Here is a 17,077-nt window from a genome sequence, read left to right as displayed (position 1 = left end):
CCAGCCTGGGAAAGTCACTTGACCCATGACCAGAGCACTGAGCGTTTCCTCTGAAGATGATTTCATCAATAATGAGAAAAAGACATGCAGGCACACACATAAAGGCTGAATTTCAGTCTTAATAACGACATCACGACTAAAACTGGAGGACTTGAAAAGTCTCTACACCAGTATCAGTATTTTCTGAGCCATGGCTGGTATGTTGCCAAACCAGTGCATGTTTGTGTGTGTTTGTAATTTGCGTTTATCGGAAAGACAAGCAGAAGAGAGACACAGAACTCGAGATAAAGGATGATTATCTGCTTACATGCATGCATCACATATTTCCATGCATGTCTTTGTCCCATCAAAATGTGAATTCAAAAAAAAGAAACAAAGAGGAGCATTAAACCACTAAGATACTTACAATCCACACATTAAACAAAGCAAACAAAGCTCCCAATGAAAGTGGACAAAAACAAAACCAAATTTATAGAGTGATGGCAGGCGTTTTACCATGATTCTGAGATGAGGTTTACACTGTATACACAAGAACTTGCCCTCTGTTGTCACAACAAGACGGAGACAATCTAACAACCTGTGCTTTTACAGAACACCATTACCCCAGGACACAGGCAGGCAAATTCTGTTCTGTTTATTTGAAGAGAAGAGTCCGTGGTAGTTTCCTATTCCACCTCAAAACAAATGGCCAAACCAGATTAGGAGCAGAGCGGCGAGCAAAAATAAACACACTAATGGTTCAGAGGTGCAGAAGCACCTGATATATTGGGTAAATACCGATCCTTGATGCAGCTACACCACTTTTTTTTTTTTTATTTGTGAGGGATACACTGTAGAGGCAGCCAAGTTCCCTCAAACAGGTTTTCAGGAAGGACCAATGAGCACTTCTGGCTGATGCAAGCTGTCGACTGTCAGCTCTCAGGGATTCAGATCAAAGCTGTCAAGAGGTGCGAGGCGCCTCATCATCAGGCTGTTCAAGATCAGGTGTGAGGACCCACAAAGAGCATCCACTCATGTTCTTTACGTGACTGGCGGAGCGATTGTTCTCTGAGTGCAACACTGAATTTGTGTCACACCGTCGCTCAATTAGTGATTAAATTACTAACAGGCCAGAGCGTCCTGATAAGCTCTGCATTGTAATGTTACAGACCACCAATGGAGACCTGACACTCCAGCCTCGAACTGCGCTGATACAACCTGATCGCATTAATCCCAAGCAGATGGCTCTGAACAGAGTGAGCCAGATAACTTTGTTAAATGGCCTGTCTGAGATACAAGGCCTCCTGCAGTTCCCAAGACCATGCCTCTCACCGGTGCATTCAATTTACATTCAGACAATTCAGCTTCCCATATGAGAGTGCTCAGATTTTGGTCCAATTTAAGAGTGGGTCCATTCTTTTTTTTTTTTTTTTTTTAACCTTTGGGGTTTTGTGTATTTTCTTGAACGGGAAAACAAGCAATAGCGCAGCGATAGCAATGATACACATGTTTTTGCAAATGACACACAACTGCAGGTGCAACATGGAAACCCCCGCAAAAGCCCGAAAACATCAGCAGGTTCGCCACACTTATTTTCATTGTTCTTAGAGCTGCACAACAGTTGGCTGATTAAATCTTGAATGATGACTCTATACAACAGTGACTGATAGCACCGAATAAGTGAAACTAAAGGGTCAGGAAACATGATGAACAAAGCTTGTGTTAATGCCAAGTTATGCTTAGTCACCACACAGTCTGGAGATGAGAGGCAGAAGCATTCACAGAGGCTTTCGAGCAAATCTTTGTGTGTGAGCTCTGCATGTACGTGTATGTGTGACTCCTTTTGGACTAACAGCTCTTTGATCTGGAAGCCTGTTGTGTGTGTTGCGGCACTTATATCACCCAGGCCTGCAAATCCAGGGCCGCCCTGACACTCCCCTCTCCAAACAGTGATGTGGTGTAAAGAGAGCAGAAGCAGCTTCTCATCATTAGCACGGTGCCACTCTCTTTATAACCACTAAGCTGGTCTTAGACTATCTTTCACTGATGTTTCCTGCCCATTTTCTCCGCAGACTTTTGGCTCTCAAAGACAAGCCTCACTCAACATTTACTTAAGCAGGAACCTCTTGGCGGTGAAGTTAAAAGGAGTCCAAACATTGGCTTATAAGGTGCGGCTCCTAGGAAGGTGCTTTATAAAGTAAGGCAGAAGGATAGCACATTAAAGAACGAGTGGATGAAGGGGATGGAAAAGATTTTTGCTTGGCAAACACACAGTAAATGCATTCTGTCTTTAATAATATCCCACTGGACAATTCTTTCTCACACAAGCATGCTGGAATGTACATATGCACAGATCAGGTTCTCACAGCAAGGTCATTATCCATTCATTCAGAGTCCGAACCTGTGCTACAGCTGATACGTTCTATTGATCAATAAGAGATGTTTTCAAGACAATTGGACCTGTTGCACTGTGCACTCTTCTATTCTTAAGTATGTTCAGCAAAGGCAACTGTAGAAGCCTTGCCCGTGAGCAGAGCTGAGGTGGTCACATGTTGATGAATCTGTAACTAACTCCTATGATAGGAGGTACACTAAGAACTGATAACCACAGATATGATGTACTGTCACTTATTGAATAAAAGCATTGTTCAGGTAGTCAGTGTTTGGATTTATCTGGGAGTAGCTGAAAAGCCTGCAATGAAAGATAAGTTCAGATATCTCACCGACCCTGAGCTCCACCAAAGCTGATGTTTAAACTTTAAAAGGCCACAGTGCTTCATCCCATAAGTCAATACACAGGCTCAGGGGACAGTGGCTGCAGTTGACATGGGGACTGCTCTACAGCGCATGACCTTTGATAGGCATCTGGAGCTTTTAAAATGTCTTACAGAGATGAACGTCAAGGCCCAGTCACACACTGCTGATCATAGCCTGAAAAGATAACATGTGGTTCCAGAGCGGTAAAAATAGACAATACGATGAGACTCTGCCGCACCAGTCCTGATCTAATTGGGGTTACTATAATGTGTAATTACTGACATAAGAGTGAAGCTATTCCTTATAAAGATAGATGTTGCAGAGGGGTGGGGGTGCCTGTCTTTGCCATCTTGGGTCTGTGCCATCTGGAATTAGAGCTTTGTTTTCGTCATGGCTTGGGCCAAACCAAAATTGGTCTCAGGCGACCGGTGAGGCCACGAAGTAATCTCTGTGAAACGCTGAGGCAAATTCCACAAAGCTAAATAGAGCTGGAACCAGGCCGCACGGCTGTCAGAAAAACAGATCCTGAATTAATACTTGCACATAAATGTTGTCCAAACATAAGGAAAATCTCCCAGCGATCCTGGAATTACTGACTAAAACAAACTGCAACCACCAGCTAAAACTACCCACTCCATTTTTCTAATTTGACCAACAAATTTTGCCTCAAATCAAAAGATTATAATGCTTATTTATCCTTCCACTTCAATATCTCAATTCTTGGCTGACTAAAGTTCAGCAGTGAAGCAACATTATATTGCTCCTTATTCAAGGCAATATGGCCATGATTTTATCACTTTTCTTCTGATACTGTATCTACAGTATGTGTAGAGCCTGAGTACAAGATAGACCAAATCCAACAACAGCAGAGGACTCACAGTGAATGGAGAGGAACAACTTTTAGTAAAAATGGACACAAATATCATCTGTGACTTTTTTGTTGTTGTAGTTGCACTGTCATTTGAGAACCTTGAACAAGGCCACTCACTAAAACAAAGCAGACGTATTATCACATGAACCCACATTGTAGCTGTCTTATTACTTTCTTGTGGCTAACTAAATTTGGCTGGATAATACCACGTAGCTTCTTGGATTTGGGTCTGCTCTGGGACATTTATCATTTCTTCCTCTTTCCCAACATTTCCTGTCTCTGTGGAGTAGACAGCCACAAAATAATCTTACATAAAATGGGTGTGCAACCTCAGGTTTTCAAGGCTTATGTGCACGTTGCTAGTGCTATAACTGAGGTCTGTTCTCGTTGAGGCTGAAAATAACAATGATTTTCATTTACTGATAAAGTCTTTGGTATAGGAAAAAGCTCTCAACTCATCACGATTTCCCAAAGTCCCAAGGGAAGTCTTTAAATAGCATGTTTTGTCTGACCAAGAGTTCATAACCAAGGATATTCAACTCATTCAGCCTTACTTGAAAAATTATTCAAAAAATGGATTAACTACCAGTTAACTGACTAATAGAATCATCAGCTAATTGTTTCAGTTCTATTTTACTTGTCTCATTTCCACTTCTGTTTATTTCCTTTAATAGCATTACTAACAGCACCAGCGGGTGTTGAATTCTCTGTCCTCCCCATTTCCTCATTAGAATTATTACTCAACAGGTAACATGAATCAATTAATACCTATTAGTATTAAATGCACCATTTGCATTAGCTGAGCATTACACACAAAGCTGTGGTTTGAAGCACACTCGAGTCTGTTTGTCAGTGGTCTTGGCTGCTCAGTGGTCCGGGGTCAGTGTTTGGCTGGACAGACAGAAGGAGGGAGGGGGCAGGACTGGACATGACACTCTCCTCCCAGCTGTGTCCTCACTAACCCTTCACTTCCTGCCCACTCACACCCTCACAGGCACAGCTGCAATTACAGCACGGCGGCTACAGGAACACAAGATCTGGTTAATTAGCTTAACAAACCAGCCGGTCAACCAGCCCCGTTCACTCCTCTGCTGGCTCGTCTCGCTGATTTGAACTGTGTGAGGGAGTCCAGACCTTGAACTGTGTGACTGTGAGCTAAACATCCAGGAATTCCCATTTCAGCTGCTATTGCCTGCATCTCCTTTTAAGCACAATGTACAACATGAACCTGAGGCCACCATTTCACTTTGACAGTGACCGATGTAACACGACTTTTAGTCTTTGAACACAGAGTAACAGAATTAGGAGAGAGCGAATTAAACTATATAAAATGAGGTGGTGTGTGTGTGGGCCAGATGTTGGAGCTCCAATAAAAACATTCACAACTTTAATTTCTCTGTCCAGTTATGTAAGCATCTGCTAACATTAACTACACCCTTTTAGCCACTGCACTTCCCTGTTCTGTCTCCTAACCCTACACAATATTGACTTTTACTATAAAGCACACAGATCAATACTGAGACAAGAACAACAGGTTATAGTTTAAACAGTAGCAACACGAGTGGAGTTTGGAAACTGCTCCAACTATAGTTTGGACTCAGTCTTCCATGAGTTGCTCAGTCAAGGATGAGCTGATACTGCACTCGTGCATGTAACACATCCGCCTCCTGGGCCAACTTCAGGAAACATGAAGTTTCCTGAAGTGACATGTTTGGGAAGCCCGATACATCAGCAGCATTTCATGGCAATAAAAGCACAGGTGTAGAGTTTCAACACGCGGTTTGAAACCTGTAAGTTGAACTGCTACTGTATACGACCTAGGGCTCTGACCTTGTGTGTATGATGTCCTGATCCTCTCAGCTCAGCCCTTACAAGCTATACACACCAAAACAAAGATGTTCGGAAATGCGATTCAGACATATTGAATGTTAAAGAGAATGCAGAGTGCAGCAGCTATGACTCTTCTTCATGACATGAAGGTGCTCATGACACATCATCCCAAACAAAGAAAACAGTACTGTCTTTCTGCAACCTTAAAAGGAAAGGATTTTTTTTTTTAATGTGTAAGGAGCGAGGATAATAAATCAAGACATGAAGTAATACGCTTCATAGATCTTATGAAGGCACGAGATAGAGTGTAACTTCCTTTGGATTAACCCTCAGTCTGTTAAATTACATCATGGGACCAGGGTCTTGTTATTGTCTATGACATCATTCAATGAAAATGTGAAAAAGAAAAAAAAAAGCTCAGTGGTTTCAACTTAGCAGCTCAAAGTAAAAACTGTCTCCACTTAATGGACAAAATCATTAGGATATTCTTTCCACTTAATAAGTGGGGCAGGTGAAAGTTGAAAAGGTTGAGCAGGTTGAAGATTCTTACGGTGTCTTACAATGAAGACATGTTGTGCAGATTGGTGTACATTTCAGCAGCAGGAAGGTGTTCCCTATGTGTGCACTGATAATAAACATGTTCGTTAATTAGCTTCACTCCTGTAGTACATTCTTATGCCAGCCCAGCATATGTTGTTGCTGTTTTGACTGTAATTGTAACTGGGACAACAAGACAGTTGGCTAGTGTGACGTTTGACAAAGAGCTCTTCACCTTCCTGTCACGAGCACTAGGATAGGGTGTACTATGCTCAACGGGATCCAGAGTAAAACCAGCCTTAGAAAGCCTCAGGGCTTGCACGCCACACAGATCAACATTTAACAGTGCTAATGGATTCTTAATATATATCTCTTGGCCGTCCGCCATAACAGTTCAGACTTAAATCCCTGTATTTACTTTTGTGGAGAGCCAAGTTGTTAGTAAACCATGAGCTGTTATTAGAAGCCTGCACTTCCTCATCCCCGACTCACACAGCTATTATTAGCCCAGCTATTATTTCCCTTATCATTGGCTGCATTTCAGAAGCAATATTTCGTTTATCGCTAATCCTAATTGCTCCCACCCATGGTGGTGGAAGTTATCCGGGTTTGTATCATCGCCTCTGGTTGTAATACAATAAGTGGATGAGTCACAAGCTCTCTCTCCCTCTCTGAGAGGCGTGAGGTTAGGAGTAAAGAGGTGGTGGGGGGCGGGGGCTGGGGGGGGGGGGGGGGGGGGTTTGTTTGAGCCAGTGCATTGTTTGGCACCCCACAGTACCTGATGATAGGTTCTCACCATTTGATAGCGGCTAAGTCGGCTGCGACGAGCCATGCATTTCATGCAGACAGACACAGATCACACACTCCACTTCTCATGGCCTACGTGCGTATGTAGGTGTACATGTAGTAACGTGTGTACACTGTGCACTGGATTTGCTCCATATAGGTCGTGCTGGGTATCAAACAAAAAAAGTGTCCATAACAACGAGTACCTTTACCTTTAAGTCTTTAAAGTTGGTATCAAATACATGAGCAGATTCTCGGTTTTGTTTGCCCATCTTGAACATTCAGAGAGATAATAAAAAAAGATATTTGTTTTCTTTTAGTTTCAATATCACTTTAGCGTCAGAAAGCAGAGGGAGTTACCCTACAGTGCATGTGAGTATCAGACACAGCTGTTGTCATACTTTCCAGGAAAACATCATAAATAATTGCATCAAGGTCAATGTGGCCTGTAGAGCTGCTTTCAGGTTTTTCTTATGTAACATCAATGTTCTGGCCTAAATGCATTATGCACGCTTCGTTCATGCTGGTGACATTTCATTGATTGGTATCTTTTTCACTAGTGTTAAGCAGAGGGATCAGTATGTTTCCACTAGTCCCACATTCGTTGACCCCATAACAATCTGACAAAGGAACTGGTTTTTCCTCTAGTGCTGGATCAGCACACAATAACAAAAGCACAGACTAGATGTACCTTCGAGACTTCACTCTCCTCTTGACCTGATTGTCAATAGCTCCTCTTTACAGGGCTCCAATTGGGATTTGGTTATCCAAATATATCCTGCTGCACACTAAAGAAAAACCTCTGTTTGGTTCCTTGTTAATCCATGTATGACATCTTGCATGTCGGCAGGATAGAAAGAACTTAGAACTAAACAATGGCACAGTAAGTAACATAATCCCCCCTCAGACATATAGGCGTATGGATGCACAGCTGTTCATATTTATGTTGGAGATACATATATGAAAGCAAAAATTCTCTGCACAGTGCTGAATACCAATCATGTAGTTAAGTTGGCTGTTGCCTCGTCTACCCACAAGAAAGAATAACATGACCAAAACACAAGGGACAGGTGGTCTCTCACAGGGAAGCTCAGTCAGGGCCAAATGAATCTGTTTCGACCATATGATGTGTGTTTGTGCGTGCATCTTTCTATGTGTATGTGTGTGTGTGTGTGATAGAGAGAGATAGTGCTGGCTCATATATGTCTCATATGTACCAGCCACAGCCTGAGTGCTCGGCGCCACAAGACCATAACTCAGGTGACTGGACCAAAGTAGACCAATGCAAGAGGGTGTTATCTGGGAACTCTTTTAAATTTGGAGTTTGGGTGAATCTCTAAAATCACACTCACTTATGCACTCTGCCATTGCAATGAGCAGACAGTAAAAAAAATCAGATACACTAATCTGAGGAGCATGCATTAGGATTATTGCGTGCTTACGCTCAAGGCTACAAAGAAGACAACATTAACCTACTGGAACGCAAATTGCTATGTGCTTCTGGCTCTTTGTGGTGCATTCATGTGCTGCAGTGAAGATCCGACATTAGGGCACTCAGTCAGGAAACCAAACACGACAACAAACATTGACGTCATTAAAAGGACAATAGGAATTTTGTAGCTCTTCTTCCAATCAAGAGGCTGCTGGTCATCTACCAACTGTCAAGACTTGGAAGGAAAACAGCTACCACAACAACATCAGCCTGCAGCAGAATTTTAAACCAAATGCAGTTAAAAGGATGAAGCGTGCAAAATCCCAGTAAGTGGAAGTGAAGGGAAAAAAATGAGAAACTGACCCTTCTGTGTTCAAGTTACAGGACCAGAGGGACTTCAACCAAAGAAGATATCTATGCAGAGTTTCCAACAATTTGCTTCACTGCAAACATGCATCATCCACTTAGAGCACTTACAGTAATTCAGAGAAAAGAAAGTACTTATGACTTAATTCTCTAAACTGAGCACATGTTTTCAGGTTTGGAATGAAATCTTGTTTCGCTATTAGACTTAAGACCAAACAAATAACTGATAATTTACAGAAACACTGTCCTTATTCATGGAATAATTCTTTCTCTTTTGAACCTCGACCTTTTCTGTCATTTAGAAAAAATATCATATCTGTATTTTATTATCAGATTATACAAAAAGACAAAAGTATTAAGCATACATAAAAGCAAAGGACAACACTGACGATACAACAATTGAAAGATATATCGTGATTAAATGCACAAAATACATTATCTTTAAAATACAATTCTAGTCTTATGAAATGCTGATGAAGTGTGATGTTTCACAATTACCACTAGATTTTTGAGACTTGTCTTAATATTAATCTCATTCAGAAACCAGTCTCAGGTCAATACTTTTGAAGAAATGACATGCGTCAAGAAGAACTGCCATGTATTTCCAGGCTGAAAATTGCAATCAAAGACCAAGACATGCAAGCAAGTGGTAAAAGAAAAGGTTTGTGTTGCTTTTGTCTGTGATGGAGAATGTCATCAATTTCTTGCCTACTTGTCTACTTGAAATGATGCCTGGCATGAAGTTAAAACAATGAACCTTTATGAGACCAATAAGTTAACTTCTGTTTCAGTCCACATATCTCAGATTGCCCTCTTTTAAATCTAGAGAGCAGAAGCCACCTGTAAGAATGACTGAGATCCCTCTGAACCCTGCGCCTGTAGGATAGTGGAGGCACTTCGAGTGAACAGCAGCAGTGCAACTAGCTTTTTCCTGGGAGCTGTTGTACCTTCATCTCTCTGTAGTTGTCTGAGGAGGCCCTTCAGAGCAGAGCGGTGAAACATGGAGATCTATGGAAACAATCCCCATGAGTAGTGTGAGCTCAGTCTCAGCCTGTTGTGAAATAAAAGGCCGCTCCATCTGAGAGGGATTTTGTGAGAATGGAATTATGACTCAGAGAAAGAGAGGGAGAAAAGTGGAAGGAGAAAAAAGCGCGAAGAGACTGGCAGCTCTTTTACAGTCGGGTGTGTCAGCCCAGCATTATTTCACACTCTCCATCCGTGGCCATTCCCTTGTCACCACCAACCGACCCCCCTCCCTCAACAACTCCTGCTTTGCTTCTCACAAAGACCCCTTTTGTCCTCCCCATCATCGGTCTCCCATCTTCTCAGCCCTGATTCCGCATGAACGTCTCTGCAGGGAAAACACAAATAAGGGAAAAACAAGGCTGGGACACAGAGAGGGCTGGAGGATGATGAGGTCCCAGAAGAAGAAACCAGCTTTCCCAGATCAGGGAGTCTGGCCATGTGACGCCAGGAGGAGAGTTTTGTGAGCTTACTATCACAGGCAGTGTGACAGAGTGAATAGAGTCCTTCTGTATTGAAGCCAGACTGATACCCTTATGAGACTGAGAGGTGACTAAATGACACGCTGTGTGTGTCTTTTCCTGAGAGTGAAAACAAAGAAGTCACTCTGAAATTCCTCTCCATTTAAAACAAGTTATCTACAGAATGAGTGTGATGTGGCTGATAACAGAATTACACAACCCTAAGCGAAGCTGATGTCCTTCCTTTCATCTCTATTAAAAGCCCAAGAGAGACAGCAACCCTCTAGCCAAAATAGTGTGAAGCCCATGTCCCACCATTGATTGCTCAGAGAACTGGAACATACTGTGTTGAGGGTCTAGGCCCTGAGGCAGGGCAGCAGTCCATCGTCAGAAGACCAATTCAACGAACCAGAGCTGGAGTACATAGAGGCAGCAGACCAATCTGCCAGAAGTCACCCTGTCTAGTCTGGGGCACTTAACACACAAGCTCATTGGACCAGTGGAGTTATGTCAATATTGCCTTATTCAGAGTGGCTCCACATTCATCTGGTTGCTTAATAGTGATGGTCGGTAGAGAAAATGAATAACATGTTTCCACAGAGACTAGAGTTCAAGCCACAAGTTACTTTGAGTCTGTATATTCCCTGTTTGAGCATTTATTAATGAAACAGTAGGATACATATATACAATAGAATTAACAAGTTGAATGTGCAATTAACTCTTATTATAGCCCTTTTCCATAGTCACAGTTGTCATAGTAGGAAAACCTAGGTGTAATAATAATAACATTGACATGTCTGTGTTCTATTCAAATGTCCCAGTAAGTCACAACAGTGTTACAGCGAGCCTGCTGGCACAATACCGGGAACCTGAAACTGAAGTAGCTAAACTGAATTCAGCCACCATTCATTTCGGTATCTACACCTGTGCTTTTCTTACTGTGACATATTCTATATATATATGGTTCGGGCTTCTCAGATATGTGGAGTGTTTCTCTGATTCTCTGTTTTTTATCATTGTGAACTGAACAGTTTGCACTATTGGTGGGTCAAAACAAGCACTTTAAAGATGTCACTGCAGGTTTGGAAACTTTACTGATATTTTCAAGTACATTATCGAGGGATCACATAATCAATTAGTTATAAAAATAGTCAGGTTAGTTGTTAAACATAACTGAAAATAATTGTTAGTTGTTAGTTCATTACTTCTTTTTTAAAGGGTTTAGCAATTTCACACATTGTTTTTGAATCCCTATGTACAATTTAATAGTGAAGTCTGATACAATGTATATCTCACTGACGCAAACATATTGTACAGCTTCAAGAAATCAAAGAGTAACTCATCGCACAGAATATGCAGACAAAAGTAATGAAGAAATATTTCCAGTGTGTGTGTGGAGCTGAAGCCATTACAAATGTTTAATTCTGTTTATATTTTTTTTCCACAGCTTCCAATTTCAAGAAGTAATCATCCTGTTTTCCATCAAATTCATTGCACAATCCGAGTATCCCACCCCACCCTGTTTCATTTTACTACAATAGCCTCCTTGTTTTAGAGGACTGCGGCCTGAATGGCACCATGCTACATTATCATGATATTCCTCCACAATACAGCTAAACGGGCTCATTCAACCCAGATGACCTTCCACAAACCCCAACAGAGTTGCCAATAGCTGCCCTACAGCACAAAACATAGGCTCATTAAAAATCTCATTTGAAAAGCTGCAGAGATCTACGGCACCATCTACTTTTAGTACGGCACCTTTGACATGGAAAAGTGGTTGAGGAGTCTGTACAATGTTTGTCCTATATTGATGGGGACAGAAAGTAGGGCGTTTCCACTGGCGAATACAGTAACAACATTGTGCTCAATTGTATGCTGATAATAGTGGGCCCTGACTACCACAAGTCTGAAGATACTTCTCTTGTATTTTCATAAATACATGTTCACTTTAATTTCCACGGATGGTTGTATATTCATTGCCAACCTGGGCCCAAAAAGACAAGTCAAGAACGACATTTTAAAACAAAATCATTTTTAATTACATGGGCTTTAGTTTGAATATAATGACGGGCATTATAACTATTAAAGAACAGATTCACACTTTGTCTGTCTTGAAACAATACTTGCACACCCGTGTTTACAGTAATATTGTTACCGCTCACTGTTATTGTTGTTCCTGTACATACCAGCCATGAAGAGAATCCCTTCCTAACATGACTTCAGTGTGATGAAATCCACAGTGCTAATTTTATTCAAAAATGCACTGCCAGGAAAACTGATAAGAGGCTTCATCAGAGTTGCATAAATCAAGTGGTATCATCTGAAGTTACTGCCTCTATTTCGTGACATTTTGAAGGGAATTTTGTACTAAAAAAAGAACATAACTTTGGAAAATACCCACTTCATTTGTCTAAGTCAGACTGCTGAAGCCTCATATTAGTTTGGGATTAACTTCGAGACGTTATTTTGCACAGAGCAAAAGCCATTCATTTTATCCCCCAACACTTGCAGTTGCTTTAATAGGCTAGTAAGGACAGGAGGAATTACTGCAGCATCTTTTACTGTAAATATGGGTGTGCGAATATTGTATTCAGATATACTTGAAAAAATGTGAACCTATTATTTTTTTTAAAGTATGAATAAACGCTGCCTTGGTCTCCTGTCAAACCATCCCTTTAATACCTCTGGATCTTGAGCAGGAATGCTCAAGAATATTTCTGTACATTTTCACAGAGCTGATTTATTGTTCTGTATTATTCCTGCTTTCACTTACCTGTTTCAAAATGAACTTGTCCTCTAGGTTGAGCTGCCAGGCGGTGACTATGTGTATGGTGGACAGCACGGCTCCACTGAGCACGGCAGCTCTCATTCTGACCGGCAGCAGCGTGTAGATAATGTAGATGAAGAAGACTGTCCACCAGATGCCCTCTGAGGCACTGCGGGGGTACACCATCAGCACTCCAAAGACTTGAACTACAATCAGGACCCCGATCACCAGGTAGCTCACAATCCACATGTAGTCCTGATGGAAGCCGTTACGGTTACACACCACCATCATGGCCAAGAAGAGAGCCATGGCCACACAGAGTGCTGAGATGTAGGCCACATCTGGGGTTGTGTGGATGCAGTGGAAGGCGAGCATGACCCCACACACCACCACCAGCACCCCCATCAGCATGGTCAGGGAGCTCTGGTTGAGCCTGAAGAAGTAGCGCTGGTACAGACGCTCCAGCTTGGCGGACTGGAATTTCTTGGATCGGAAAACCCACACAACCCTCATCCAGCAGTCTGCAGCACTCATCGTCTTGCAGCTGCCCTCTGCTAATTCCCCTAATTCCTCCTCTTTCCTGCCCTTCAGTTCCCCATCTTCAAAACCCAGGTCCACAGCCTTTAGGCCCAGATCCCCACCGCCACCCATCCTTTTCCCGTAGTGGTCCTCCTGCCAGCCACAGCGCAAGCCAAAGTTGCCGCCACTGGTGCCCGCTCCACAGTGGTAATGCTGAGGGGCCGCATTAGGGGGCTCCAGGTCCTCAGGGTCCCTCAGGCAGCTCATGTAGCGTGGGTTGCACAGTGATGAACTGTCCTTCCTCTTTTTGCCATTGCGCTCTCCCCATGCTGTCTTTCGTTCGTCCACTCTGCCTACAAAGAGGCCTCTGGCCCACGACATCCTAAACAACGCATGGACACAAACAAAAAAAGGCAACATTACGACATTTAATCAGAATATCCTGGAAGCAAAAAGTTTCAGAGAAAGAGAGAGCGTTTTTTTCAGAGAGGATCCTCTCACCTGTGTGGGCTTTACTGTGTGTAGCAACGCTGCGCTCTTTGGCCAGGCCACTGGTTTGTCCCAGCAAGCACACACCATGAGCTCAAGCTGGCCAGAGGCATCAGAGGTGTGTCTGCGTTTGAGCCGCCCTTCGTTTGTAGAAACAGTCAGTGTGTCAGCCCTATACACCACCTAGTGCCTCTGCAAACCACCTGTTTTCCTGGAAAAACACACAAACAATACATATGATGTTGTTGGGATAACACTGCCCGAGGAAACAACACCTGAGGATCAAGATCTTTCTGGAAACATACACATCACGGAACACACACGTTTGTTGTATCTCATCTATTGATGGAGTTGCTGTGTTTATTGATGTGTTTGCTTGTGCGTGTCTTTGTGTATAATTCTCTGGCAGAAAGTTTGACAATCAATAGCTGAGACAGGAAATAACATCTAGTAAATAGCTTGTCTTTTCTGCTCTCTTTCATCACTGTCCCCCACCGGCCTGGGAACGGCTTTTCTATGGAAATAATTTTCTGTTGTGTTTGCAAAATGTGTGACAGCAAAATCTCCTCCAATTACTGCCTCATGCAGCAGGTGCCCCCTGGTCATTTTCCCATCAAACCATGAAGTTGAACACAGTCCCATTTCAACAAACTCTGCACTGATTGCTGGACTTTTCAAACATTTACCATTTTAGAGGAGACCAATCATTCTTCTCGGTGCTGTGCTATGCTCCATCACTGCAATCTGGCCCAAACATCTTGAGTGGGCACGGATGGGTGTGCTCTATTTGACAACAAAGGCCTACTGAGTGGGCACCATCAGAGATCAAGAGCTCTCCAGTCCGGATTCAATTGTCCATGCTTCCCCCATTAGCTTTGATGACTCACTATAGCTGGCTTCTGGCAGCACATGTCAAGGACACTGCTAACCTCTAAACTTAATAAGCAAATCTCTGCCAGGCTGACTGAGCTGAGGCAAACAGTGGGAAGAGCACACATGAACTGCACACATGGCCATGTTTATAATCAACAGCAGCTTGTAATGTGAGTTGCTCAACCTCCACACACACACACACACACACACACAAAATCTAATTGAAAGACTGGCCTCAAATAGAAATCAGGGTTCATGGGTTGTTTTTGAAATACACATCACCCTAAGTCATTTTTTCCTCCGTTTCCTCAATAGCTAAATGAAATCCTACATAATAATCTAGTCATAGCCAATCACAACCTCTGCAAACTAGTGCAATCATCAGCACGACAGTTCAGACTGAAAACACGACTTTAGCAGACAACGCAAACATGTGGCCGGTTCACCTCCTGCTCCGAGCTTACAGGCTTGCTGCACGAATCACCTCAGTCCCCCACTAACCTTTGAAGCGTTTGTGACAGGTCAGGAGGCGGCGTGCGGCTCGTATGTGATGCAATGCGCGTACATGCGTCTGCCACAGAACAGGACATCTGCACCACAGACGGGTCCTGTATGCAGCACAAATTAGGAAGGTGGTGAAAGTGTCACATGTAGACTAATAACACAGCGGCACTGACTGCCAGCCTTCCTGTCATCATTGCTAACACAGGCCTGATTTAAGAAAAAAAAAAAAAAAAAAAGCACACATGTTTAGCAATTACAGCGCAGGCCCCGGCTGTTAGGTTTGCGGGCAGTCGGCCGGAGCGCATTACATAACAGGACGCTCCAAATAGCCTACAGGCGAAGTCGACGGCTCTCCATGTTCCAATGCAGCCTCCTCAACCAGGCTACACATGGAGACCGGATAGCCTGAAGTCAGCCTGGAGTCTGCGGGCTGCAGGAGAAAGTGCAGCTCGACGCGCATCAGCGCCTTCACCAACTTACCAGGACTCAGACATTCCGTCGGGCAACTTCAATCTTGGCAGCGGATCCCCTGATACGACAGGGACGTGCGGTCCGGTCTACAGCACCGACACTGTGCAGCGGTGACCGGCTCTACACGGGCAACACACCGGGCCCGTCTGGCTCAATATGAAGGTGTACGTCATTATGTTTAGACTCCAAACAGGTCACCGGACGAGAGGAAATTGGGTGAAAACGCCACGGCTCCTAATGCGAACTACAAAGCAGCTCCTCGGCCTCTTCGTCACGGCTTCATGTTTAATGTTAAAAAAAAAAAAAAAAAAAAAGTGTAAATGAATAGCTACTGCCTGCATAAGGACCACTGTCCTGCAGAGCAGTTCAGGCTCCTCAATGCCGCCGCAATCATCACAGCAAAAAAAAAAAAAAAAAAAAAAGCAAAACACTGTAGTACAAGTCAGCTGTTGGCATGTTCCTCCGACTGCTGTGTCCTCTCACTGCATTTCACTTCGGCAGACCTGCAACAAATTCACATCGTGCAGGGCAGTTGCTTCCGAGAGGCAGTGTACTCACCATTAGAGATCCTCGTTACAGGAGTAACTGTAACACTGCGGTGGAGCTCCAGCTCAGCCCCCGGCCTCGGTCTCCACGCAGCCGCCGTCACACGCTTCGGATGCGGGTCTGTCCGTCTGGAAGCCGCTTGGTTTCAGAGGGAAGCGAGAGAGAGAGAGAGAGAGCAAAAAAAAAAAAAAAAAAAAAAAACTGTGAAATTGGCCGGACAGCCTTCGCTCTTCCCAGCCAGAGATACAGTACATTCCCACCGCCTCGACCCCTCTCTCTCTCTCTCTCTCTCTCTCTCTCTCACACACACACACACACGCACACACCGACACACACTCCCACAAGCTGCATTCCCATTCGTGAACTCAGGAGTCCCTCTAGAGGTGACACTAGTGCGCCTCTGTCTGTGACTTACACCTTCACTGCAAATGTTGAGCATTTCGCTCTTTCACCTCCCTCCTCGCCTTCACATCAGCCCGCTGCGTTACCCAGTTTTAACATAGCAAGCTCGGTCGAAACGATGCTTTTTTTATTCATTTTCAAGGGGCAGGAAATAAAAAGAGAAACTCAAGCGTTGGTGCCAAACATTACATTCAGACATTATATCACCACCTAGTGGAAAACATGTATAATCACGCCTCAAAGGTCTCCTGAAGCGGATAGAGTGAAAATACTTCACATTGTTTTTTATGCAGTGTTTACATCTACTAGACGCAGACATTTAAGCTATAACAACAGTATCGGGTTTAATGAGTCTACTACCTGCCAGTAAGCGCTCAGTCACATGACTGAGTAAACCAGTAAAGCAACACTGGTGTTGACACAGAAGAATCTGTTGACTTTTCACCCTTTAAAACAACCAC

The 17,077-nt window shown here is 43.4% G+C and overlaps 1 protein-coding gene across 3 annotated transcripts in view; it reads right to left on the bottom strand.

Annotated features, from left to right (window-relative positions):
* LOC139620503 (adenylate cyclase type 6-like) overlaps positions 1 to 16,490 on the bottom strand; it is a 31,255-nt gene extending 14,765 nt beyond the window's left edge. Inside the window, exons 1-4 of one of the 3 annotated variants that reach the window (XM_071476116.1) lie at positions 16,227 to 16,490; positions 15,195 to 15,301; positions 13,833 to 14,031; positions 12,819 to 13,713 (exon numbers count right to left, since the gene is read on the bottom strand). In XM_071476116.1, the coding sequence (XP_071332217.1) occupies positions 12,819 to 13,712 (894 nt within the window). In that variant the 5' untranslated portion in view covers position 13,713; positions 13,833 to 14,031; positions 15,195 to 15,301; positions 16,227 to 16,490. Of the gene's footprint in view, positions 1 to 12,818; positions 13,714 to 13,832; positions 14,032 to 15,194; positions 15,302 to 15,677; positions 15,981 to 16,226 lie in introns of those variants that run through there. The other 2 variants (XM_071476114.1, XM_071476115.1) reach the window with 2 other exon arrangements.
* Positions 16,491 to 17,077: the final 587 nt, after the last annotated feature.

This window comes from Trachinotus anak, unplaced genomic scaffold, assembly GCF_046630095.1.
Source record: "Trachinotus anak isolate AG129_WGS33_773 ecotype Australia unplaced genomic scaffold, CSIRO_AGI_Tana_v1 ptg000004l, whole genome shotgun sequence".
In the NCBI taxonomy this organism is placed as follows: domain Eukaryota; kingdom Metazoa; phylum Chordata; class Actinopteri; order Carangiformes; family Carangidae; genus Trachinotus; species Trachinotus anak.
This window is presented reverse-complemented; position numbering and strand designations above follow the sequence as displayed.